At 47.2% G+C, this 24,918-nt stretch overlaps 1 protein-coding gene across 1 annotated transcript in view; it reads right to left on the minus strand.

The window, feature by feature from the left end:
* Positions 1-5,868: 5,868 nt before the first annotated feature.
* GALNT14 (polypeptide N-acetylgalactosaminyltransferase 14) overlaps positions 5,869-24,918 on the minus strand; it is a 90,638-nt gene continuing 71,588 nt past the window's right edge. The window contains exons 9-15 of the mRNA XM_014877477.2: positions 24,719-24,822; positions 20,198-20,324; positions 17,562-17,654; positions 16,166-16,249; positions 14,881-15,025; positions 7,514-7,633; positions 5,869-6,938 (exon numbers count right to left, since the gene is read on the minus strand). Of these exons, the coding sequence (XP_014732963.2) occupies positions 6,780-6,938; positions 7,514-7,633; positions 14,881-15,025; positions 16,166-16,249; positions 17,562-17,654; positions 20,198-20,324; positions 24,719-24,822 (832 nt within the window). The 3' untranslated portion in view covers positions 5,869-6,779. The remainder of the gene's footprint in view (positions 6,939-7,513; positions 7,634-14,880; positions 15,026-16,165; positions 16,250-17,561; positions 17,655-20,197; positions 20,325-24,718; positions 24,823-24,918) is intronic.

The following is a 24,918-nucleotide window of genomic DNA, read 5'->3' on the forward strand; positions in this document are numbered from 1 at the left end:
GTGGAGATCAGATCAGCCGTAAGAAATTATTTTTATTGTGTGACTTGTTACTCAAGGTAGGGTGAAAACGTCTTCAAAGGCGATCTCACGCACTCTGAGGGATATCTGCTTATCTCTAATGTAGTTTATACAAACCAAATTGGTTTTTGCTTCCAACAGCTTTCCGTAGAAGAAAATCAATTTCAAGATGCAATGAGTGCAATCCTTCACGCTGAGGATCCATTGCAAACATACCAATGCATACTCTGGCAAGACACAGCAGCAGAGACAGGACAAGCCATGCCTGTTATCAACACATGGGCTGTGTCCAAATCAAGGTTTCACATCCAGGGCACTGAATAATCCACTGCCACTCTAGCAACAGTTCCATTAACAGAAGTGAAAGTATGTTGTGACCAGATAAGCAAATTCCTTTTAACCCCTACAGCGTTCTGGGTCAGCCATTTCAAGCACTGCATCAGCTATCAGTCAAAATAAATCCCCCCTGAAAGTGCAGGGTGCTGAGGTCCACCCAGGCTCTCTGTACCCCTGGGTGCAGGTGTTTTAATGCTCAAATCATTTGAATTGACCTTGGTTACTCCCCAGCCTCACACCTGCACACTTTGTGAACCCATCCACTTTGCCCTCCATATCAGCTCCAGTGTCAGGCAGTGCTTCCTACCACTGCCAAACCTCCAGGAAACGTCATTTTCACCTTGCCTTCTGCACAGCCCCGCCGAGATCAACTTCCCAAGGATTAGTAAGGAGGTGATAGCAGCGTCAGGATGAGGATTAGAAGTGCCCTCTCCCAACACCACGTTCTTCTGCTTCTGGTGAGATGATCCTTGCTGCACATCCTTGCTGTCAGTGGCCTCGGGCAGCTGGAGTCCAGTAAAATGTGCAAAAGCCATCTAAGTTGCGTGGGCTTAGGCCAAGAGAGTCAGAGCTAATGTTAATAATACCCTTGGATTTGGTTGTGACTACACGCAGGCTTTGGGTCTGATGCTGCATTTAGAGAAAACAATCACGTCTGCTACACAGCATAGGCTGGATGTCCATGGGGATGATCCAGGAATTGTCAGCAGGATCAGAATTCATGAAAACTGCTCAAAATGCTTGTAACACCGACCCTTCTGAAAACATTTCAAACACCAGAACACCACTACAGCACCAGGATGCCAATCTCCATTAGAAGAGGCTCAAACAACTGCTCCAAAGCTGTGAAAAGGAGGCAGGGGTTTTATCTGTCTGCTGCAGAGACACAGACATGTGGATCAGCAGGTGTCTCCATGGCCAGAGTTAGGACCACACAGTGCATGTTTAACACCTGACACAAGCACAGCTTGGGCCACAGGAGCAGTGCAGAGGCTCGTGTTCTTTCAGAAAACTGCGCACTGGGGGGACTTTGTTCAGGTGTTGTGTTATAAACTTGTCCCTATGGTGCAACTCTTAAGTCACTAGGGCTCTTAAAAGTAACTCTAAATACATGTTTACTGACTTGCAGATTCCCAAGCCTTTCACCCCGGGAACAGTCCTAATTTCGCAATATCATTCTTTTATTACATCTATCAGGTTACATACAAGCTTTCAGTGCTCCTTCTCCTTTTTTTCCTCTTTGGTTGGATGGCTGGTTGGTTTTACAAGTGAATTTAACCCTGTGCAGTAGCAATACTTTGTCTGGACATTTTTTCATGTGAAATCACAGGAAAATGAGGGACATCACTCATTGTGATGGACAGATGATAGAGAATTATTACACAACTGCTTATGCAAAACCTAGCCCTGAAACCCAGTCATGGCCTCTTTTGTACATCACAGAGAACCAGTTTGGGTTTCTGTAGTGCCCAAGCAGTATCAGAGGAAACAGAACAGCCCTCAGCACCATAAAAGGAGCATTCTTACCTGTCAACTTTTGTGTTGCTTTTTTGTCAGCTTTGCGCTAAAATGCAGCTCCATTCAAAACTTAATTAGACTCATCTGGAGAGGCAGTAGCTTGCAACAGGTTTTTATTCTTACAGGGTTCTGAAGGCACTTCCAGTGAGAAACAGAACAGTGGACATTGGTAAAACATCCATAAATCTGGAAAAATGCCACTGGATTTCAGCATGTAAGTCTCAACATAAGCTGGACACCCATACCAGGCTTCCTTTAACTCTCCAGCTGCACATTAAAATTGGTGCTGCACTGATCATTCAAAATTAATTTAGGCAGAGCATTAATGAACAGCGTTTCTTCTGTTGCCTGTGTGAAACCTGCCTGACTTTGCTTCCTCTACCCTTTCTACAAACAATGCTAGCCCCCAGGTTTTCACTGAAGCTTTTAAAATCTGAAACGTGAGCAGTGCAGCTCGTACTGCAGATTTGTGACCAGAGCCTGAGCCACAAGGAACACCAGCCTGTTAAACCACAGACCCTGCTTTGCTTTGGGCACTGGGGTGGGCTGATCCCCTCTGGCAGCTCAGCCTGTACTCCCTCCCTCCCTCCTTGCCCAACAGGATGGGAGAAAGAGTCAAGATAAAGACAGCCATGAAGGAAAATGAAACAACCCCAAAACAACCAAGTGATGCAAAGTCAGTCACCATTTGCAACTTGATGCCCAGCCAGGTAGAGACCTCCTGTGGCAGAAAACTCCCCCCAGGTTTACCTCTGAGTGTCACATTATATGGGATGAGATGTATCTTTGGTCAGTTTGAGGGAGCTGTCCCAGTTGTCCCCCCTCTCAGTCTTGTCCCCCAGCCCCAGACTGCTCACAGGGGCAGCAGAGGAAGAGATGGAGAAGGCCCTGACACTGTGCAGTCACAGCAATAACTAAAATATTGTTGTGTATTATCAACACTGTTTTGGTCACCAGTCTAAACCATAGGACCTTACAGGCTGTTACGAAGAAAATTAACTCCATCTGAACCAGACCCTGTACAGGCAGATAAAAAGGGTCCATGGAGACTGCCAGTCCAGTACTGCTGGCATTGCATGCAACAAAAACTAATCCTTGGCTTCTACTCTCTTCAAGACACTCAGTCTTCACTAAAATTTTGGAAACTGTGGCAAGGAAATTAGGTAAGCTATCCCAAGCCACTCCTAGAAGCAGAAGAAGGGATTAGCACTCAGGGCTGTGCTTGTCTTGAACCACCACCAGTTCTCCAGTCTTCATCCACCAGCCCCATTTTGCTGTTGCATTGCTGGATAAACATAGATCTTTGAATTCAGTTTCCACCTCTTCACCACTAAATCACTACCTCAACACGTTGTAACCCAAGGTTCAAGAGATGTGAAAAGATGATTTTGTGGTTATCTTATGGTACTGCACTAGTTCAGAGAGAAGACAAGCACAAGACACCTAGAAATCACATAAGCAGAAACATAAGGACTGCAAGACTTCTCCAGCCCAACTAAAATCAGACAGGTTTTTTTCTCATTGGAACATGGATCTCCTTCGAGAGGGAGGGGAAGTGTTTCTCTTTACTTTTTCTGGTGTGTTTTGGGGTTTTGTTTTGGTTTTTTTTGGACAGTCTTAGTTGGCTCTTTAAAAGCCAGTAGTAGTTCTAGCCTTGAGTTTCCTGCTCTGAATCTAATTTTCCCAAGGCACAAGAAGTGACTTACCTGGAAATCATAAAGGCTGTCACAAAGCTCAACAGCCAGGATTAGAATCATATTTTCTACTTTATCTTATGTTCTTTTGAGTCAGTGCAAAATATTACCAAAAAGCATTACTACCAAATGACACTGAGGCTTAAGAAGCATTGGCATGGGAACCCATCTAGATCCCAATCAGTCACATTGTACCTGTTCACAGCATGATAATAATTTGTCTACGCATTGAAAATACACAAAGCAAGAAAAGTTCATCTGTTTTCAGTGTATTTTAATAAATGAAACAAACCTGAAGGTACGAGTTGGATTTCAGCAGCAAGTTAACCTTTTCCCCGACACGATGCGAGGTGTCTCTGCCTGGGTGTTAAGCAGATTTGCTAAATGCCATATTGGGGCTAACTCTGGAGACTGCCAGACCACTGCCAGCTTTATACAAAGCTCCCCAGGAGTCAGGCTGATACTCCCAGGCTTCTCTGAAAACACTGCTGATCCATAGGGATAATCTCATTTCCTGGACCATGAAATAAGCTGTAGCCTAAGGGTTACAGCTGATGGATCTGTGAGACACAATCACCAGTTTGACAAGTGTTGCTGTTCCAGGTCTGTGAGGTCCGTGGTGGCTTTTGGGCCTGCAAGAGACTTGGCTGAACTTGGCTGCTGCTCTCTGGTGGGGGACACCAATGTCTGATGCTCCCGTCGCCACTGCCTGCCTTCCATTGTCCCCAGACATGTTCACAGCGATCACTTAGCACATGTTTTGGAACAGGAGGGATTTGCTGCAGCGTTTGTGTTTTCCAAAAGGAAAGAGAGCTGCAAAGCTGATCAAATAACTCCTTCCTAGAACACGTTCCTGCAGGTCCCGTGGGTCCATGTGCCCGAGCACACACACATCTGCAGTGAGGTAGCTGTTTCTGCTAAGGCTAAGAGCAGTTGAAAAAGCTTTGGCGTCAGGAGAATGGAGAGTTTCAGCTTTGGTGCAAAAGAGTAAAGCTAGATAGGTCTGAGGTCCTGCTCAGAGTGTACCTTCCAGGTGCTGAACTTCAAAACCCAAGCCAAGTTGTTCAGCCATTTGAATTTTCAGAATCAAATTGCCAGCTGCCAGGCAGTGCCAGGCTGTGGGCACAGCACAGGTGTGAATGTGTTAAGCTTCATGTTCTCAGGAGCTGCCTTTCCTTGTAAACACTACAAGGGGAATTACTACCCCTTGCCTGTCATCACCATTGTGAAAAGTAGATGTGATATGTCCCTGTTCGATTAAAAAGAAGCCCAAGGTCACTGCCCTCCTTTGTGAAATGGGTCCATTCTAATTTGAAGTGCTCCCCTTTGTTTCCTGCACAGAGTGGTGGCAGGGAAACAATGCCACCTCCCACCATGAAATGACAGCTTGCTCCAGCCCTTTCATAACAGAAACCCTTGAGGCTGGCACCAAGGGAGCTTGATGAGGTTAGTAATCACTGCGGCACATGAAAAGCATTTTGCACTGAGACCTTTTGCACATAAAGAGCTATACTGGTTCTGCTTCTAAAGCCAAGAAGATTTAAACACATGGCTTTCTCCCAGAACTGAGGGAGGAGAAACTGAGGCAGTAAAATCCTGAAAGCCAGCAATTTATTCAAGAAGGGATGCTGAGAGCACTTGAAGGCTTAAAGCTTTTGGTATTTCACCTGCAGTTTGCAGCACAGGAAACAAAAGATAGGACTTTCACTAAATCCCAGCATTTTTAGACAGAAACATGAATGTTTTTTCAAGTCACATTGATAGTCCTATGAAAGTTCTTTGAGAGTCGTTAGGAGAGCTGTGTGCACAGCCCTTGGTGATGCAGGGCCTGCTACCTGTGGCTGTAATGACAGCTACCCTGAAAGACAGGCTGGAAAGGACCTTCCAGTCTTCTAAGACCCCTCCCGAGGTGGTCTGTCCTACTCTCCTCAGGCAGTCACCTCGCTCCCTCACAGTGGCAGCACTTGACATGATCTCTGGTAAAAGACTTCTCTCCAAAAGCTGAGGAAATAATTTCTGCCTGGTCTGGTTAAGTGACTTTGAGATAGAGGTATATTGTGGCCCAGGCTGCCCTGCTCACAAGTGTGAATGGGGAATCCCAAACCTTTTCTTCAGTACTTTACATTGTGGGCTACAAGGTAACTGGGAAGCAAACCCAGGTAATATCCCTTTTCCTTTCTTGGAGCAGTCTCTAATTCTGATTAAAAATTAAACTTTCATTGTTCCATTGGTAGCAGCATTTTATGGGAGTCCCTTCATCTGTAGTTTGGAAATTGGGAAACAGAAATATGACACAATTACCTTCAATTACCAAAAATATTACTTTTATAGAAGAAAAGTGAAAATTTGAATTAGTCCAGATCTGAAGCAGAGCAGTGAGAGACACATAGCAAAATTTTAGGGGAGTTTTCAGTGATCCATGGCCTTCAGAGAGGAGGAATAATCACGTTACTGCCTTTCCTCCCAGCTTGACAGAAATCTATATCCTTTAATCTCATGCAGTGAATCCTCTGTTTGCTTGAGCTTTGGAGATTCAACAAGCACCGTATGCAGTTAGCACAGAGCAGGATTCCCCCATCACTCACTGTTCTGATCCTGGCCACAGCCATCAAGGACTGCTCGGCCTCTGTATACACAACATGGACATGGCTCGGGTACCAATTCAAATGTGCAACACAGCTCAACCCGTGTGGTCTGCAGAAGACAGAAACATCCACAGCAAAGTGCAAAAATAACTCACTCTACCACCTGATCCCCAGTGATGTTTCATAGCATCCCTTGGCACATCCCACCTTGTGCACCCACCTCAACCCCCAAGAGCTACTGAGATGCTTTATTTGCTCAGCCCGTCTCCTTTAGGCATTAAAGGCTCTTCTACCTGCATTTCCAGGCAGATTAATCAATGCTGTGCATGCTGAAGTTCTGTACAGCCCATTGCAGGAGCCCTAGTACCCATCTAAAACATTTCAAGCTTGTTTTTCTGCCATGCCTCCTCCTTGACCATCAACACGCCAATACCGGCTGCGTGCCTGGCAGTCAACATCCGCTGTTCCACCTGGAGTGCCGTGTCCCATTTTTATTTGAATGATTCTCCTCCTGTCCCACAGCACACAGGGACCCCCAATGGTTTGGATTTGAGCCCCATCTGGTGCATCTCAGCTGCGTGTAGCCACGTCCCGGTGCACGTCCCCGCCGCGCACGACCTCCAGCAGGTCAAGACATCACCATGTCCCAGCGCTGGCTCATGGCTGTGCTCTCACAGGGGTTGATGACGAGCTCCTTAATGCTCTCGTTCGTGTCCCCAATGGTCTCAGTGTCCAAGCAGAAGCGGGAAGCTATGTGCTCAATGTGTGACCCGACTTTGCCCCAGCGCTGCGGGGAGACACACCACAGGAGACACAGGTGAACAAGATTCCTCCCCACGATGCTTTTGCTGCACTGTTCCAGCACCAAGAGGACAGCTGTCAGCAAGCCCTTGTGGCCTGCTGCCGTCAAGTACAAGGTCCCCAAACCCACACCAAGCACAGCACACGCTGAGCATTTTTCCCATCAGAAGCACACTCATTTAACTCGGCCTCTTCCTGGCTTCAGGAAGATAATATATTACTAACAGCTTTTTCCCCAGGTCACTGGTTCAAATGCCAGCTCAGTGATTAACTGCAGGGAAATGTTAGCATCTGCTGCCTGACTGGCAGCCCATGTGAACTAAATTGCCAGTTTGGGTTTGACTTCTGCATTGAAGTATCCAGATCACCACCCTCACTAATAGACATCCTTATCAACACACTCATTTAAGAGGCAAAGGGCTGAACAGGCCAGAGTCTGTATTCCCAAATTGAATGTGCTTCCCAGATGAAGTCAGAGCACAGGCCATTTAATGTGCAGTAATACTGTGATGAAAGAAAGGGAACTTCAAAGAAAATGGGGGACCAGTGAAAAGGGCTCACCTGCTTGTTGTCACCTTCTTTACAAGGTGACAGCAGCACCTGGGAACCAGGGAAGAGGGTGTACACAGACAAACACAGCTGCTGCTGGCGGACGTGGTGGTTGTACGTGTACGTCCATTCCTGCACAGAGGAAAACAAAGAAAGGTGGTGAGAGAGCAGTGTTGATTCTTGCTTTTCTTTTACCTGGAAAACAAACACTTTGGCTTGGATCCTGCCCCTTACAAAATCAAGCACAAACCTCATTGACTTCAAGAGGCATCAGGAGAAGTCACTGGAATTTATCAAGCCTCCCCAAAATTGCAGTTGTCATTGAGGGACTGCAGGTACCAAAAAAATGTCTGCAAAAGCTGCTGGAACACGTTTCATGAGACAAAAGAAACCATAGCTGGAACTGGGCTGTGGTTGGAGAACAAAAGGATAGGGAAAAAAGCAGAAGAGAGGCAGGAACACTACTAACCACACAATGTGCAATCCTGTTTTTTCAGTGAAGAGCAGCAGAGATGCTTTGCAGCTGTCAGTGAGAGACAAGAGGTGATACACAGCAAATGTCTGAAAGTCCTGGGGTTCTGTTCCCAAACACCACAAAAATAAAGCTCTGCTTTCTCTCAAGGCAGTGGGACCAAATTTAGAAGGTTTGCTATAACCATTGCTACTCTCACTCCACTGAGCTGTCTTGGTGGTTTTTTTCTTTTGCTGCTCTTTCATGTTCACCAGCTTTTTATCAGCTTCTCAGCCCCAGAAATAAACTTCGGAGGAGCAGAGACTCTGTCCTGTGTGATGCTTAGCAAACAACAGGAGATCTCTGGGATTACCATCTTTTTCACTACTGGATGTTTCTGGGAGAAAAAGAGGAGCAGCTGACATTGGACAAGGATTTCCAAATGTGCTAGACAAAGCATCATGGATGCATGCTTAAGCCAGGGAGTGTTTCACAGAAGTTTACTCCAAAGTTTATTCCAGCTGAACATTTTCTATCACTTATCTGTGCCTCAAGAGCACCTCCTGAGAGGATCCCAGCCAAGGGACGTCTGTCTCCCTGTTACTTGTGTGTGTGCACAAGCAGACAAGAGCTGTTTTGGCTGCTGGGAAACCACAAACCATGTTTTTGCATATCCCTGGAGAGGGACTTCTGGAACAGGTGTTTTGCTTGTAACTTTGTGTGAGCACCAACTCTGAAATTAGAAACAGCGAGTCTGGAAGAGTTTTCCGAGGGCTCCCAGCCAGGGTGCAAAGCAGGATCAACTCTTGCCGTGTAAATGGCTCTGAGCAGCAGCAGTGGGAGAAGATGGAAAGCAGGTTTCTGAGCCATGGCAGGGCAGGTGAGCAGGGCTGGAGGACCAACAGCAGGCTGGCTTCAGTATCAGAGTGCAGTAACCCTGCAGAGACAGCAAGGCCAGGGAGCAAAAGGGCTCCCACAGGAGACCCCAGGAGCCACGGCAGATGCTTTGACAGTTTACAGGCTATGAAAACTCTGAACCTGCTGTGAAAGAAAAGGTGCAAAGAGGAAGCAGAACAGTTGGGAACTCAGCTGTGGAGGAGTCAGAGCTCTGTGAGAAGTGATGTGAGCAGCGGTGTTGGCAGTGGAGGGGAAGGCAGTGCTCAAACATATGGCTGTTAGGCTGGGGCTGGAAAAATGGGGCTCCTGGGAGACTTCAACCCTTTCTGAGTGTTGGAGGGGAATGTGAAGAATGGCTGCCCTACTCTCAGAGCTGGGATGCCTGCAGCTCCCCTGACTTTGAATGGTGGAGGTTTTGGGTTGCATTAGCATGAGTTATTAGAGCAGGGAAACACTTCCAGTCCTTTGGTATTTGTCACCGTCAGCAGCTCTAACTCCTCTCCTCAACTTCAGAACAGACAGCTACAGGCATTTAACTCCTGGGAATATAAATCCCACTTTAATTCAGGTTCTTAGCCACCTGGAAGGGAAAACACACTTTTGCACAGCAGACCCAGCTCCACAAGGACTTCACACTGTGATCCTCATACTCTGTGCTTCTTAGCCCACTATTCCCCACCAGCTCATGGAAATCAAACTGGGCTGTCTGAACAGCCTGCCCATAGGCTCCTCAGCAGGAGCTGCCCAGGAGCTGGGTACATAACAAGGATTCATTTTCAAAGCCGTAATCCACACCCAAAGGGCCTTCTGGCAATTACTTTTCTTTGTCATATGGAGAAGGGTTTACCTGATCCTACAGTGAACACGTTCCAGACATCCCAACCACGCACGCTGTCAGCTGCTGTGTAAACCACCAGCCTGGGAAATCAGGTGCCAAATTAGTCCAGCATCTGTGAAGAACCAAACCCTACGGGGCAAGCTCCAACATCTGTTCTTGGCACCCACGCTGCTACAAGCTGCTTAGAAAACCTGCTTTACATTTTTAACCAATTGTTTGTCATTTTAGTTCAGGATAGGGCTGAAGCTGCACCCAGTTAATCACTCAGCTGCACCCAGCAGCAGCCAGTTAATCCTGTAACTTGTATATATGTTGAATTCTCTAACTAACTCGGGCCATCAGACTTTTCTGTTTGTTTTGACATTTTAACCTTGTTACTTCACTGAGGTTATCTCATGGAAGTCTGCTCCTACCAGAGGTTCTCCATGACTTTTTTTTCCAGACCAGGCTACAATCAAACCTTCACAGTATTCACATCCTCTCCGGGCAGGGCCATCCTCCCATCCAGCAGTGGACCATGGGATAGGAAGGGTGGTGGTAACCATCTTCCCTAAGCTGACATTCATCATAAGAAGTGAGGGTTCCAGAGTTAGATGTGTGCATCAGTTCCACAGCTGACACTGGATCATACTTTCCTGCCCCCAGGCTGTCCTTCCACTGTCTTTATCTCAGCTGACAGATTTTCACACAGCTCATCTATCTCGGCAGAATGGCTTTTTATGGAAGCCAGTCCTGTTGAAAATGTTTTATCCAGCTCTAATCATGTCTTCTTCCCTTTCAGCCCTAGATGAAAGCCAAAGAAAATTATGCAGAAATTGAAGAAATTTGAAGGGAGAGGAGGAGGGAAGTCAGTTGAATACCACAGAATTCATGAAGGACTTTGAGTTAAAATACATGCCCATGGCCACACAAATTTTTATCTTACCTCTTCTCTTCCCTTACTTTTATGAATTGGGATTAATTTTTTTTCCATGAGGAACTACTTTATCTCCTAATCCTTAGCACACTTACGTGGCCAGCACAGCAGTAACACCAGCAGAGCTTTGCACCACAGAGGTGGTAGTGGATGGGGCAGCCCATGGTATTCCTGAGGAGCCCTGCAAGGAGCTTCAGGGCTGAAGACTTGCCTGAGGAAATGCCATCAGGGTTTAGAGCTGACCCAGAACCAAAGAAAAACAGATGCATGAGGTAAAACTGACCTCAAGATTTCCTGCCTTTTCAAAGGCAAAGATGGAGGGGTGGTGGAGCCAGGAGGAAGAGGGTGGACTTGGAGAAGAGAGCTACCAGCTGCACAGCACAACGAGCAACCCCCTTCCTCCAGAGCCTCAGATAACACCAACGCCCTCATCTGAGGCTTGTGACTGTTTCTCAATGCTTCAGCATCATCTGAGCTGGCACCTGTCACTGTTACTCAGCATTATGGTGAACTGAGGAAATTATTTTCAAGAGTGACCTTTGGCTTGGCATAGCCTGGCTGGCAGATGGAGCAAGGAGCCCCTCAGCCCGGGAAGGAGCAGTCCCACGGGAGCCCAGCATTCCATGAGAGCAAAGCCTCTGCTGCTGAGCAAGAGGGCAGCCATACCCTAAGGCAGGGGTAGCAGCTAGAGAAAAGTGTTTCTGAAGAAGGTGAAACAATCTAATTATCCCATTGTCTTCTTAAAATCCCATAGAAGGACTTCCCAAGGCATGTGACTGCACAAGTCACCTAAGGATCCCAAAGTGCTGCCCTCATCAAATACCCTGGGATACAACTGGCACTTCCACACATTTCAGGAGAGGGAAAGCAAAATACATGGGGTGCCCAGGACAACCTGGAGGCAGAGTTGGCATTGCTGCCCCTCTGCTCTGCTCACTCAGCCTGGCTCCCACAGCTCCAGCCAGCCTACAGCCAGGCCAGGTCATGCCCATGGAGAAGAACAAAGGCTTTTGAGGGAGGAAGGACAGAAGAGAATGTTTATGGTTGAGATGTCTCAGGAGGGTCACTTAGTTTGGATAGATGCTAAATGCTCTCCAAAAGCAGTGCAGATCTAGTCAGCACACAGGATCTCAAGCCAACTGGGATGAGCATCAAAGCCATGCCAGGAATATCATCACACTGCCTTTCCTTCCTGAGAAGAGTCAAGGTCATGCCACTCAAATGCAATGGCAACCACTCAGCTGCAAACCCCAGGTATTTTGGGTGCAGGCCCAGGAAATGGATTCTGAAGCCTTCCCCCTGTTTCCTCACTTGTCTAAAAAATATCTGAGCTTTACATTCCTCTTGCAGCAACTGCATACACATGTGTTATATCCAGGTCAAAGCATCTTCACATTTTTTATCTGAAGTATGTCAGGTTTCCTGAAGCTGCTAATGACTTAAATAAATCCCAGTCAGATGTCTTTTCCAAACTCTATGAACTAATACCAACTGACACTTGGGTTTGAAAAAAAAACCCAACTACTCACATCTTCATTAGATAGATGAGGACAAAATTATGATCAATTATTTTCCCTCAGATGCATTTCTCTCATGAAAAACTAAATCAATGTGTTCATTTAGCAAATGAGACGCAAGAAGGCACGGAGTGCTGAGGCTCCAGTGGGCAGGAGCACAGGCAGAGCCTGCTGTGCCCTGGGGATGAGCACTGCACAAACATCTCTGCCCACCACTAACTCAGGAGCCCCCTGGCAACCACTCTGGGGTCCTCAACCACCTCAAAATCCCTCCGAGAGCCACCTCAGGGGACAGAGCCCACTCTGACTGCTGCCAGGCCTTCTGGAGAGGAAAGGGCCAAGTGGATCCCCAGGATGAGAAGACAGAACTCTGCTACACGAAGATAAGGGGTCTTCTTGTGCCTTGGTGCCCCTTTCAGTAGTTCAGGACCAACACCAGACACCATCAGGGAGGTTTTTCGAGACCTGCTAAGGGTGTAAGTCTGATTTCACTACTGAATACTCATCCAAATTTACCCAAACTATGGATGTAGCCAGAGGTCTCACAACACCCTTCCCCTACACTATAGGTAGAAAAGCACAAAATAAAGAGCAATTGATTGCCATCTGACAGCTCCTGTGCCTCTCTCCTCAAACCATGACAACTCAGATCTTCTTACACCCAATCCCAAGACTTCATGCATGTAATGTTGGTAAAGGGCTGGGGCAGCCCAGCAGGGAGACAGCTACAGAAAGGCAATCAAAGTAACCAAATCACTGTAACTATAATAGTGATAATAAAGAATTTGGACGGCCAGGATATTTTCACAGTACTTACGGAATGTCAAGAAAGCACAGTTTTGATTTAGCTAAGCCTATTTTTCACAAAATGAAGCTCAGGGTAAACAAGATGTGACTTCAGTATGTTAAAAGTGAAGATTATTGCCCTATTCTGGTATATCAAATGCAAAACCTAAGTAGCATTCAGGATTGCTGCATAATCAATCCTACACAGCCTGATGACTGTAACACCCATGCCATCCACAAGTTTAGGTGGTCTTGTGGCAACTGAGTCATTAAAATATAAGTTTCTATTCACAATAAAAGTTTAAATATCCTGCTTTAATCTGAACTATTCTCCATGGGTACAAGTAACAAAGAACTAGAAAGACAGAGAAAGATAAAAAGGAAAGGCTTTTCTCTATTCCTGCTGTGTACTGAGTGCAGCCATTCTGCAATGTTTGTATTGCATTTTTCTGTTCCTTTGCAGAGCTGGTCCTGGATGTGCACAAGAAATGGAGCTGCCATCCAGTGGGAAGTGTTGACCTATTGCAAACTGCTGCAGAATCAGAACAGGAAGATGAAAAGTTCGTGGCGTGAAAAATTCAAAAAATTTACTGCACAGAAATGTCAAAACAAAATGTGTTTGGTGGGAATGAAATAATCCAACTTGCTGGCATGACATTTCTCATTTTAAAATACCACATCAAACTGGTATTTCAGAAAGACCAATACCATTTCATTTTGAAACATTAACTTGCAGCAGCATTTTTCATTCTGATTTTCCCAGATTTTCTTTTTTAAAAACAGCCAATTCATTGGAAGTTACTATTGTCATTAGAACACTTTTCCTTTCTTCTGCAGAGCTAGCCTTGAAAAACATGATGACCCGCTCTCATCAGCTTGCTGTTTGTGTGAAAAGTTCATGTAGCACTGGAAGAAAGGAAAAACAATTCTGGAACATGGAAACCAGTGAAACCTTAAGAAGCGTTACTGTGTGGCACTTGCAGTTTTATTAACTACATTTTCTGAACTGACTGATATTCAAGTAGTCATTGTTGATTCTGCCATGCTGTGAAACAGATATTAATTTCCTGCCTACAGACAGGCATGCAACTGCATTTGAAAGAGATGCACATAATGACATGCTTTGTTTGCACACACAAATCAAGGATATTTTAAGCAGTCTCCCCGAGCCTGGGCCTTTTATTTGCACAGCTACCTGGTTTGAATATGAACCATGAGGGTAAAGGATGTACAGTCAACTGGAAGCTAGCACACTACACCATTTCCTACTGAATGACTTGATGGCAACCATGGAGAAGCAAGGGATTATCCTCCCTCTTTTACAGACGGGAACACAGAACTTACTGACATCCCCAAAATCACCAAGGGGGCCTGAAGCAAAGGCGAGTTTTGAAGCCGTGTGTATCTTCAGGGTCTTGCTCCAGAAAACTCTGCTGCAAGGCACATATGCCTGCTCTTGGCTCTACCATCTTCTAGGCTGTGCTTTTGAGAACATCAATTCACACAGCTTTTTCTCATCTCAGTGAGACTGAAAAAACTGAGATCATCCTCATTAAATTCTCACTAGTTTAATGGGCAATCCAATACTGAGAGAATGCAGACTATGAAGTTACAAATGCCACTGCAGCTCAGTCCATTTTGAGAGAAAAAAGGCTGAGAGATGAGAGGAAGTTATAATTCTCTTTGCCTTTGATCTGTGCAGATGAGCAGCACGTGGTGTTCCTGGGCAGTGGGAAGAGCTCAGCAAAGGCTCCCACAGAGACAAGTGGGATATGCTGTCCTGTGGCTCCTGCCCAGGGCCTCCACCAAGGTCAGGTGGAGTTGCCAGGGTTTAATGACATGCTGCCTAAGGAAAAACACTGGCAGAATGGGTAAATCCTCCAGCAGAGTTTTAGCAATCGTAAGAAATCATCTTGAAGCTGCCCCCATTGCTTCTTCCCATCCAGCATCATGGGGATACACAACACATCTTACCTGTGCCTTTGGTACTGTGCCTTTGCTGCTGTTACAAGGATTTAAGCTCAGGATGGGGAACTCTTGGTCTTCAGACTTGTGTGACTCCAGGCAGCTCTGCCTTTGCCTGATTATTCCAGTTTGATAGAGCGATTCCTCGGGAATCCTGTGGGAATAGCATGAAAAAACCATCATACTGCCCCATGCACAGGGAGGCTCAGTGGGGTAAGGTTGCACCATTTCACTTTCAGAAAATGAGGGGTGGCAATATCTACCACAATACTGAAGTGCTGAGAGCAGCACGTGGACAGGACATGCAGAAGCAGCGCTCAGAGATGGATGGCTGACCTTTATAAGAGGAAAAAATAAATAACTGCACAACAGAGGAGCCAGGAGCAGGCTGTGAGTAGGCTGAAGGTCAGCCTTCAGCTTACAGGAGAGGGGAACTTTATAACAAACTGTCACAGAGCCCTGGCATTGCCCGTGAATGCTGCTGTGCAATGCCACACATGGCAAAAAATGTAAGAAAGTGGCTATAAATCATCATTTTCATACAGTGATTCTGCACTCAGCTATTGCACCAGCAGGTCCCTGAAGGTATCTCCAGAACTTTACCATCCTTTCTGAGGATGGCTTCTGATAGGGACCAAGGGAGTGAATGCAATGGTTTCTGAAGTAAATTCGCAACTAAAAGATATCTGTGCAAAAACAACAATATTTAGCAAAGTGCTGGGCTAGACAAGGCAGAGGCATCTGAATACAAGTCATACAATCCTAGAGTGAAAGGTTTCACAACAGAGAAGCCTTGAGTGCTGCAGAACAGTGTGAAAGGACTGGAAATTAGTGCTTGTTTACTGAGCAGGAGTTATTAAGTATCAAAACACCCCAGCAGAGGTTATGGTGGATTTTCTGCCTTGGGATACTTTTGTAAGAAAAACTCTCTGATTTCCCTACACAACTTGTTCCACAGCATGGGCAGGAGGATAGCTAATGAATTCCTGAGGGCAAATGGGAATAACTGGTGCTTTGTGCCTCACCAGCCCTGCAGCAAAAAGCTTAGAGGAAGCAGATATCACAGAATATGCCGAGTTGGAAGGGACCCCCAAGGATCTCCAAAGCCCTGCAGTGTGTCACACTGCGAGCAAGCTGTGTTTAAAGCCAGCACAAAATTCACGCTGCCTTTCTGTGGAGACCAAGGGAGGGGGTGCCTATGTCTCTGGGGCAGAAGAAAGCTCTGTGGGGCAGGAGGGAGGGATGGAGCATCCCACTGGCCTGCTGCACGCAGGTGGAGATCACACATCCGTACCGAAGTTCGGGATAAACGTTTTCCAGGTACCACTTGAAACTGTGGCATTTCAACTTCTTCCGCAGCTCCACTCTGCTCTGGACGCTGTGGGAAGAAAATACCACAGAGATACAACGGAAATGATGGAGGTGAGACCCAATACACCAAAAGGGGAGGCTGAGAGAAACCCATCAGAAATGCACAGACAGCAAATACAAGAGCATCAGCAGCTCTGGTTTCTCTCTGCATGAGCTTGAGTGGTTGTTTTGATCTCTGTCTCTCTGGAGGTCTCACTTGGTAAAGTGGCATGATGACATATTGTCATTTTAACAAGGAGTCTGGAGCTGAAATGGTTCACAGAAGGGCAGTCTGTCTGCTATGCAGTAACTCTTACCTGAATATAATAACATATTAGGAAATTAAAATATGCTATTTGCTATTTTAAGTTACTCTTGGTTTACAGGAGGTCTTGATTTGCAAGAGCACCTAAACACACTGGTAAGACAGCAGAAGTTGATCACACAGCGAAATACTTTTTTCTTTTATTAATAAGGACAAAAGTTCTGCTGAGGGATCATGCTGTACAGTGACATTTTCAAAACTCCAGCTTCTCCCTGGGCCAGCCTCCACCTGTGAAGCTGTTAGGAGCTGGCTTTTATGGAATGGTCAGAAGCCTCCAGTACCTCCTTTTCACATAGGTCAACTTCTCTATACCCCACTACTCTAAGCAGAGGACAGAGCTGCTACTTCATTCTGTGCTGATGAATAGAAGGAGGATATTAATTCAGTAGAAACAGAGGAGTCACCAGGACTTCAACTGATTTATCCTGGAGATTGAAGAGTGGGCACAAGGAATTCAAGTTTGGACTCAGAACCCCCTGGAGTCTGAAGGAAACTTTCTAAGGCAAAGAAGAACATGTGAAAATGAGAAATACAACACAAATATTTACAGTCTTCCTGACAGGGAGTAATTTCTCACTCTTCACAGAATGAATGGCAAACTCACTGCACACAAACACTTGCTGCCTTCCAGTAAAGCATCAGGAGGCCAACAATTTGATGATTTTCCCTCCTGTCAGCTACCACCAACACCTCTGGACTCTCCCTGCCAAACTCCACTTGGATCTGAAGTAGTTCTATGTAATGCCAAGGACAGGATAGAGGTAGAGGGGGTTTTCCCCCACCTGGGTTTGGTTCACTCACTGGAACAAACCAGCACAGCATTTAAACTGGCTGTTTATCCACCTCACTGCTGTAGCATGTGATAATGATATATGATAATGCCTATCATTAGTATTTTATTGTCACTACAGGAACAAAGCAGGCGGATTTCCACAGTAGGGGGATGTTTCTGTGAGCACCCACTGCAGCAGGCAGGGCAGAGGCAGGGCACAGGGAGCAGAGGAAGAATCCTTACTTGCCAAAAGGCCTCCCCTGGGCTGCAGGCCGGGCAGCATAGTAGTACTGCTTGAACTCGTCCATCCACACCTCCGCCGTGCGCTTGGTGTTCCTGAGGGAAACAACGGCACACGCTCAAACCAAGGTGACATTTTCCAAAATGCACCAACTGAGCCATCCTCCCACCCTCAGCTTGGCCTCCACCCAAGCTCCCTCTGAGCCAGCCCATCCCTCACTACTAGAGAAGTTACTCCTTCCTTCCCATTACTCAGTGAACAAACACATCTGGCCAAATAAAGCTTGGATGAAGAATTCATCATTTCAAACTCAGCTGGATGCTTTGCATCCACCAGATCCAGAACTGAAGGTTGTCTTAAGCATCATCTCCAAGGCAGGAGCACCTGGGGTTTTATTTAGTGGCTGAGGTGGAGCTCTGAAAAGTTTGCCAAAGATTTGCAAATATTTCCTCTGTTTCAATCCTGAATGGATTCTCCTGCTTGGCACTCTTGGATTTCATTGAGGCAAACATCAGCAATCAAAACTTAATGAGGAACCACCCCACCACAGTGCTGCAGCATGAATGCCAGTCTCTCACATGAGCCGGGTTCCTGCAGAAGGTTTCTGAACCTCGGCAAATCTTCTGTTGACTTCAGATGGCTCCAGCTCCTCTTGAAAATGAACTCCTTGCTCCATGCCTATCTGCCTATCCCTGCCCAGATCAGGGAAGTCCTCCAATCTCCTGCTCCAAGGCAGGCTAGTGCCTCCAAGCTCTTGCTGCCACACCACTAAGCTGCAGGTGCTGTGAGCAGGCTCTGGGTCCAGCCAAGTCCCAGGTGCCCAGAAAAGGATTATTCTGCACATGAAGCCAGCCCTACATTGGTGTCTGAGCTGTCTCTCACATTGAAGTAGGGGCTCTGTGGAAAAACTATCAGTATCTGGCAGAAAGGTGGAGATACTTCTTGCTAACACCTCTATTTAAACAGAAGTGTTACAGAGCATCAGGTTGCCAGGAGATTCTTGTCTCAGTCCATACATTGTAACATTAAGGCACATAGATACTCTAAGGTTAAAAACATCCCAGCTCCTGTTGCCTACAGGTACATTTCTCCAGACTGATTTTCAGTTCTTGCTGATTCATGGGCTTCCTCCTCTCTCTCTCTAAGGCAATAGTCTAAGTGCTCTTCTCAAGAGATGACTAAATCAATGTCTACATCTGTACTTAACCTTCCCTAATGTGCAGGGTTCCTTTGTTTGACTTTCTGATCTCATCTGAGTTTACAAGAAACGGGGGGAAAAGTGACAAGGCTCACACCCAGGCATGACACAGACATCCCCAAGGTCCCCTGCGCCTGACAGGGAGTCAGAAGAGCAGTGCCCATTCAAGCTCCCCTTGCTCCTCCTGCAGGTGATGCAATGCAGGCACCACCTTTTCACTCAGGTTTGAAGCAACTGACAGTGGAGATTGTGCCACATCCCAAGCCCCTCTGAAGTAGTCTTGCTTCATTACTGAAAGCAAGAGCCCTCCTAGTGATTCTCAGATTTGTACTCTGCTCCTTGATGCCAGCAATGCCCTGTGCCTGTCCGCCATCCCCTTCCTGCTCCACACACTGTGTGGCTGGAAATCACACATTAGGTGCTAGTGAGAGGTGTAATTTGCACTCCCCCTTGTCTCAAGCAAAGGCTGAGGGAGTTGCAGAGAGCCCGGGTCAGCAGTAACCCTGTGGCAGACACCTGGGTCTTCATAAATGCTGCTGGCTCTTTCTAACAGTGGGAAGCCCACACTAAAAGGAAAGCCTGGTGTGTAAGCACTCATAGCTGCAGGTTAGCTCAGAAACAATCCTGCATTTACTGTAAGTGCCCCCAGTGCTTTTCTCTGTCATTCACTTAAGCAACAACGCTCAGCCTTGCACTCTAAAAATGAAGGAAATCCTTCCTGACCTCACCAGCTGCTCTGATCATCTTTGCCCATGCCTATTCCCACTTTTGGATTTCCTCCTCCTTTGCCTGATGTTTCCAGGATCTTAGCCCATTTCAGGCAGCCCTTTCAATACCTGATTCAGTCTGTGCTCCTGTGTGTGAGGAGAGGTGCCCTTCAGCTTGTGTGTCCTGGTAGTCCCTTCGGTGTCCATGCCAGCCAGGTGCAGCCCACTGCTGCTCTGCTCAGGAGAGAGCACCAGCCTGGAGACAGAGCCACCTACTCCAGCAAGCTCTGTGGCTCCCATCCCGGAGAGGCACTGGGAACCAAATTTTCTGGTTCAGCTGAGCCACACTGAGCCTTCAACTAAGGTCACTGGCTACTGACAGACATTGCTGGCAGCCTGATTTCAGGTCATTATAAATATGTTTTGATGACCTCAAGGTCTAAACCATTCGATGTTTCTGTAGCCAGCGCTCAGGGATGTGCTGGGGCCATCCCTCCATTTCTGTGCTGATGAAAGCTACCATAGGAATGTCCTATTTCTGTCATATTCTCGACACTGGAGAAATCCTATGGGACAGTTGTATTGCCTTACATTTTCTTCAGCTCAAGAAATTCCTGCCCAAGGATATTTCAAAGTTTTCCAAACAAACTTTCAGGCCTGTCTTCTCTGCTCCCCCCTCTCTCTACAAGGCTGTTTCACAAAAAAAAAATCAAAGCAAGAACAAATCACTTACTTAATGTATGTATTGGCATTTCCCTCTGGAAAGACGTACGGATGTTTCTTCCGAAAGACGTGCCCAACACGGCTGCAGGGGATGATTTCCAGGCTCCCTCCACACATCCACACACGGAAAGAGATTTCTGTAAGAGAAGCAGCTTCAGCACTTTGTCTTTCTGTCCTAGAGAAGTCTGAATCCTGGTGTTAGCTCTTACTTCATCCTCTGCAACATTAAACTGGGGTAAATCACTTACCAGACAGGCTTTCCTAGGCACAACGGGCCCTAAAAGCACATTTCAAAGCTTCTTTGCAAGCTGTTTGAAGTCAGTGCACTTGAAATCTGCCTCTAGCACAGCAGGTGCTATCACAATGGTGAGCATGAGACCATAAGCAGGTCCCTTTTCATACACTGCAGAATCCTCTTGCCAGTTTTGTGCCTCCCTTATTACTTCTGCACTGCCTGTTTCAGAGTCACTTCCCTCCAAAGGGCTGTCAAGTTCACCAGGAGAAGCCATGAATTATCTCCATTAATGACTACAACTGCCATTATCTTTATGAATCCACCATGGGCTCTGCAAAGTGAACAGAGAGCTCTGCATCCATTGCCTGTCCCAAAACGGACAGGAGCTTACCCTGCCCCAATTCTGGGCCTTGAGTGCCAATGCTGCAGTCAAGTAAGGCACAGACCTTCACACAAGCAAAGGTCAGCAGTGGGACGGATTATCCCAAAAATCTGGAGAAGCTGTCAGTATGGGAAATGTCTCCCGGTCACTCCAAACCACTCTATGGCTGGCCCACAGGGCCAGGAAAGGAAAATGAGCCTGTGGCACAAGAGACACCAGAAGTTATAAAGCTCTTGGCAGGGAGCTGGATGAGGTAGGAGGGGTAAGCAGAATGGCTGATCTAACAGTTCCATCTGGTCCTGATGCTTATGAAGCTATGAATCTGCAGCTCTATTGTCAGACAGTCATGCTTAGACAGAACCGGTGTGGAAAAGAAATAAAATTAAAATAAAAAGGCTTCTGCAGTTCTTTGAATCCTATTTTCTCATCTGTTGGCAGTGCAGAGCTGTATGTAGCATGTATCTACTTCAAAACTAACAATTCCTTTTCACACACACCCCCCCATTAACTACAGAATTAAGACAGGAGAACACCCATTGTCTTTGCCAGCTTGTGCTCCCAGCAGTCCCCCCATGTATGCCAGCACACACATGTTCCCAGGTCGGATGCTGGCAAGACAAGCACCTGTGGCAGGAAGGCCAACTGGGCAGAGTGGAAAGGACTCCTCCTCCTCCAAGGGCAGGCTTACAAAGCTTCCATCCCTCCAAAAATAGCTCACAGCTTCAGGGAGCAAAGGCTAGTTGGGGCCTCCAAAGCCCTCTGAGCATACACAGCTCTGAGCTGCTGCAGAGGTGGGAGCCAGGCTCATGCTGCTCCCATCCCTCTCCCAGCACATCTGCCTGCTCCTGAGCCAATGGAAATGGGAGGCTGACACAGCTCCAAAGCCTTCTCACCTTGATGCCTGGGTCCAAAATTCAAAGCTTTGATCCCATCCCCAACAGCTGGCCCTGGCAGCAGGGACAAGCAATGGCAGGGTTGGGAAAGCACAGCAGGGAGCAGTATTCCTTTCCAGAAATTCCCTCCCCTTCCCTTCACTGCCGTGTTTACAAGCAGGAGCTGCCAACAGCAGCTGGAGCCTCACCACTTTCCTCTGGGCTGGGTATTAAGAGGCCAATAAAACGTGCCCTTGTGCCATGTCCTGGTGCTATATTGGGAGCAACCTTAATCACAGTTGCAGGGAAATGAGATTATGGCAGGATGTGGCCACTCTAAGCTCTGCTCTCAGCTCCCCTCACATGTGGCTACTGCTGTCACTTGTCTGTGTGTCACAGCACTGGCCACTCTGCTGGCACTGCTGTGTCAGTCACAAGGGCACCCGATACAAGGGGACAACCAGCTGAGCAGCTGTGGAGCACAGCGTGGCTACTGCAAGATGCTTTGACCTCCCCTGCTCCTTCTGCTCAGCCTGGGAGAAGAGCAGCTCCTCGATATGCTAAAAGGGAAAGACTGGCACCATTCAGTCTTTGCTTGATCCTTTTAAAGCCCTAATGAAGAGGTCATCTCTGTGTGTATTGTGAACTAGAATGAGGACACAGTGCACAGGAGATGCTGAGGAGTCTGAGCTCTCTGCTTCAGGCTAGTTGCACCCTGCAGAGCCTGCTCCAGGTACAGCAGAAACAATAAAAGCACAAGTTTCCACAGGGAGAGATCACCCATGGAGCCATCCATGGCAGGTAACAAACAAGGTCTCCAGACAGGCAGCCAAGAGCCAAGTGCCCCAAGGGAAGGTAAAGTGAAGCACCAACTAAAGCATGGTACAGGGTCAGCTCAGAGGAGCCAGGGGAGCAGGAACCAACAGTGTGCTTCCCTTGACCCTCAGGAGATGCTGCCAGTGCACGTGGTCCCTCCAAGTGACTCCCAGGACAGGTGTGAGCAGTACACATTGGTGCACTGGACTTGACCTTCACTTGCAAAATACCTCTAGCACTTCTTGCTGGCCTGCAAGTCCTTCCTGCCATTACTCATCTACAAGGGATTCAGTAAATTTAAGATGCAAAACACCTATGGTGTCCTCCTGCAATGCCAAACAGGCTCACGGCTCACTTCTGTTCTGCCTGAAACCTCCAGCTGCCCCATCAATAACATCAAAGGCAGTAGCACTGCTCCTCAGGACCAGAGTTCTGCACCCCCTCAGGACTAAGCTACCAAGAAGAGCGTGGCTCACTGCAAGTGCTGGAAACAAGCAGGTCAGCTCCTGCTGTCCATTCCCTGCCCAGAGCTGACCAGGACCAGCAGGGTGCAAAGGAGAGATGGGACATGCTGCCCTTGACTGCTGCACCTGCAGGGGATGGAGCCATGAGCAAGGCATGCTTCTGCTCCCAGGGCAATGGGCAAGATGGGATCTGCCCTGCTGCTATGTAGACCTGCACTTTATTGCTGCAATGTTAACTTTGATTTTGCTTTTCTTTGTCACACGAGGCCCTGGTACACCCTGCAGCACTGCCAGAGCATGTCCGGTCAGGACCAGCACCCTGAGGCATTGCACCAGTAAGGGAAACCTTTCCTCTGTAGGATGGGCCATAAGCAAGCATAAGGAGCACAATGTCTGCTGTTACAGGGCATGGGACAAGCTGCCAGGATGGAGCTTCTCCCAAGAGCAGGCTGTCCTGTCACTGTTCATCTCCCAGCAGCAGCTCCGGCTGGCTGCTGTCAGAGACGAATGATGAGCACAGACAGACAGCAGGTCAGGCACAGCCTGGCAATCCCTCTCCCGTTCTTCTCCTGTCTAGTTCCCTTCTTGAATGCTTTGTTTGGGCTATTGATCCAGCAGGGGAAGTCGGAGGGCTGCCACTCCCCCTCAGGTTTCCTCACAGCCACCCCACTCAGATACTTCGGGTCACTCCAGAGGCGAGATAGCCACCCATAGCGAGAAAGCATGAAAGACTGAGATTCCTACTGCATAACAAGATATAAATAAATAAAATATATCTAGAGGGACAAGGCATGTGAAGGAAACACCAGTGCCAGGCAGTGGATGGATTACTGCAAGGCAGCAGCATCTGCTCCCTTAGATGACTGACAGCATCGCTGTGTGTGTTGAGACACAAGAGCCTTCCTTCCTGGCTAGCCCCACTCCCCCGAGGTGCAAGCTATTAAAGCCAGGTTCTGATCTGTCTGACATCGACTGCCTCCCCCTTCTTTCGTAGGTACAGTCTATTGTTGATCCACAGCATCACTGCAGCCTCAAAGGGAGAACAGCTCAGCTCGATCCAGCTCTGCTTGACAAGGAGACAAGGGACAGGCTGTTATCTCTTTCATGTGCCCTCTCAAGTGTTCTTGCAGGAGATTTCTTTATGTCCCTCTTTTCATATGATAAGGGCCAGAGGTGACAGAATTTAGGTCAGCTCAACCCTTTTTTTTGGTTCAGGAAAAGTGATAGTATCACAGAGGGCCAGGTAGCACTCAGCTACCCAGAGATACAGGAATGGATAAGCAGCCCTGGTTCTTTGCTACCTGTTTGCTGCATGCTGATGGAGCTACAGTTTCAGGTACTCTGCAAACTCAAGGAGGGACTGATACCTGTTTATTGCTTGGAAATATTGTCATTAATGGAATAAGATATATTCTTTGCTTTATTGAGGAGAAAATAAGATCAGGAAGGAATAGGGGGGTGTGTGTAGTGTTCTCTCATCTGTTGGTAACACCAAAGCTGAAAACTGTGTGGTTGAAGGTATTTACCTACAGAAAATCAAAGCAGCACAGAAGACAGGCAGTCCTAAGTACCAACAATTGCTCACTTCCCATCATTTGTGTTTGCTAGACCTCTCACTCTTCTAAGACTACAACCTATGAACCTATGAGGGAAACCACCCAGAACATTCAAAGTGAAATCTGAAATGACCTTGTACCCATCTGGCATGACTCAGAAAGGGAAGCCAATACAGCAAGGCATAGGAGGATGAAGAACAACTCACCAAAGTTCTCCCCACCCCAGATGTCCATGGCACTGTCGTACTTCCCCAGGTGGTTGAACCAGGCCTTGTCGATCACAAACAGCCCCCCAGCAATGATGGGTGTCCTAAAGAATGGACAAGGAGAAGAGGACACACTCTCAAGCAGTGCTGCAGCACCTGGATGCACAGAAGCAGCCCTTCCCCTTTGCCTCCTCTTCCAT

The sequence above is a fragment of the Sturnus vulgaris genome, chromosome 3, assembly GCF_052056855.1.
Source record: "Sturnus vulgaris isolate bStuVul1 chromosome 3, bStuVul1.hap1, whole genome shotgun sequence".
NCBI lineage: Eukaryota > Metazoa > Chordata > Aves > Passeriformes > Sturnidae > Sturnus > Sturnus vulgaris.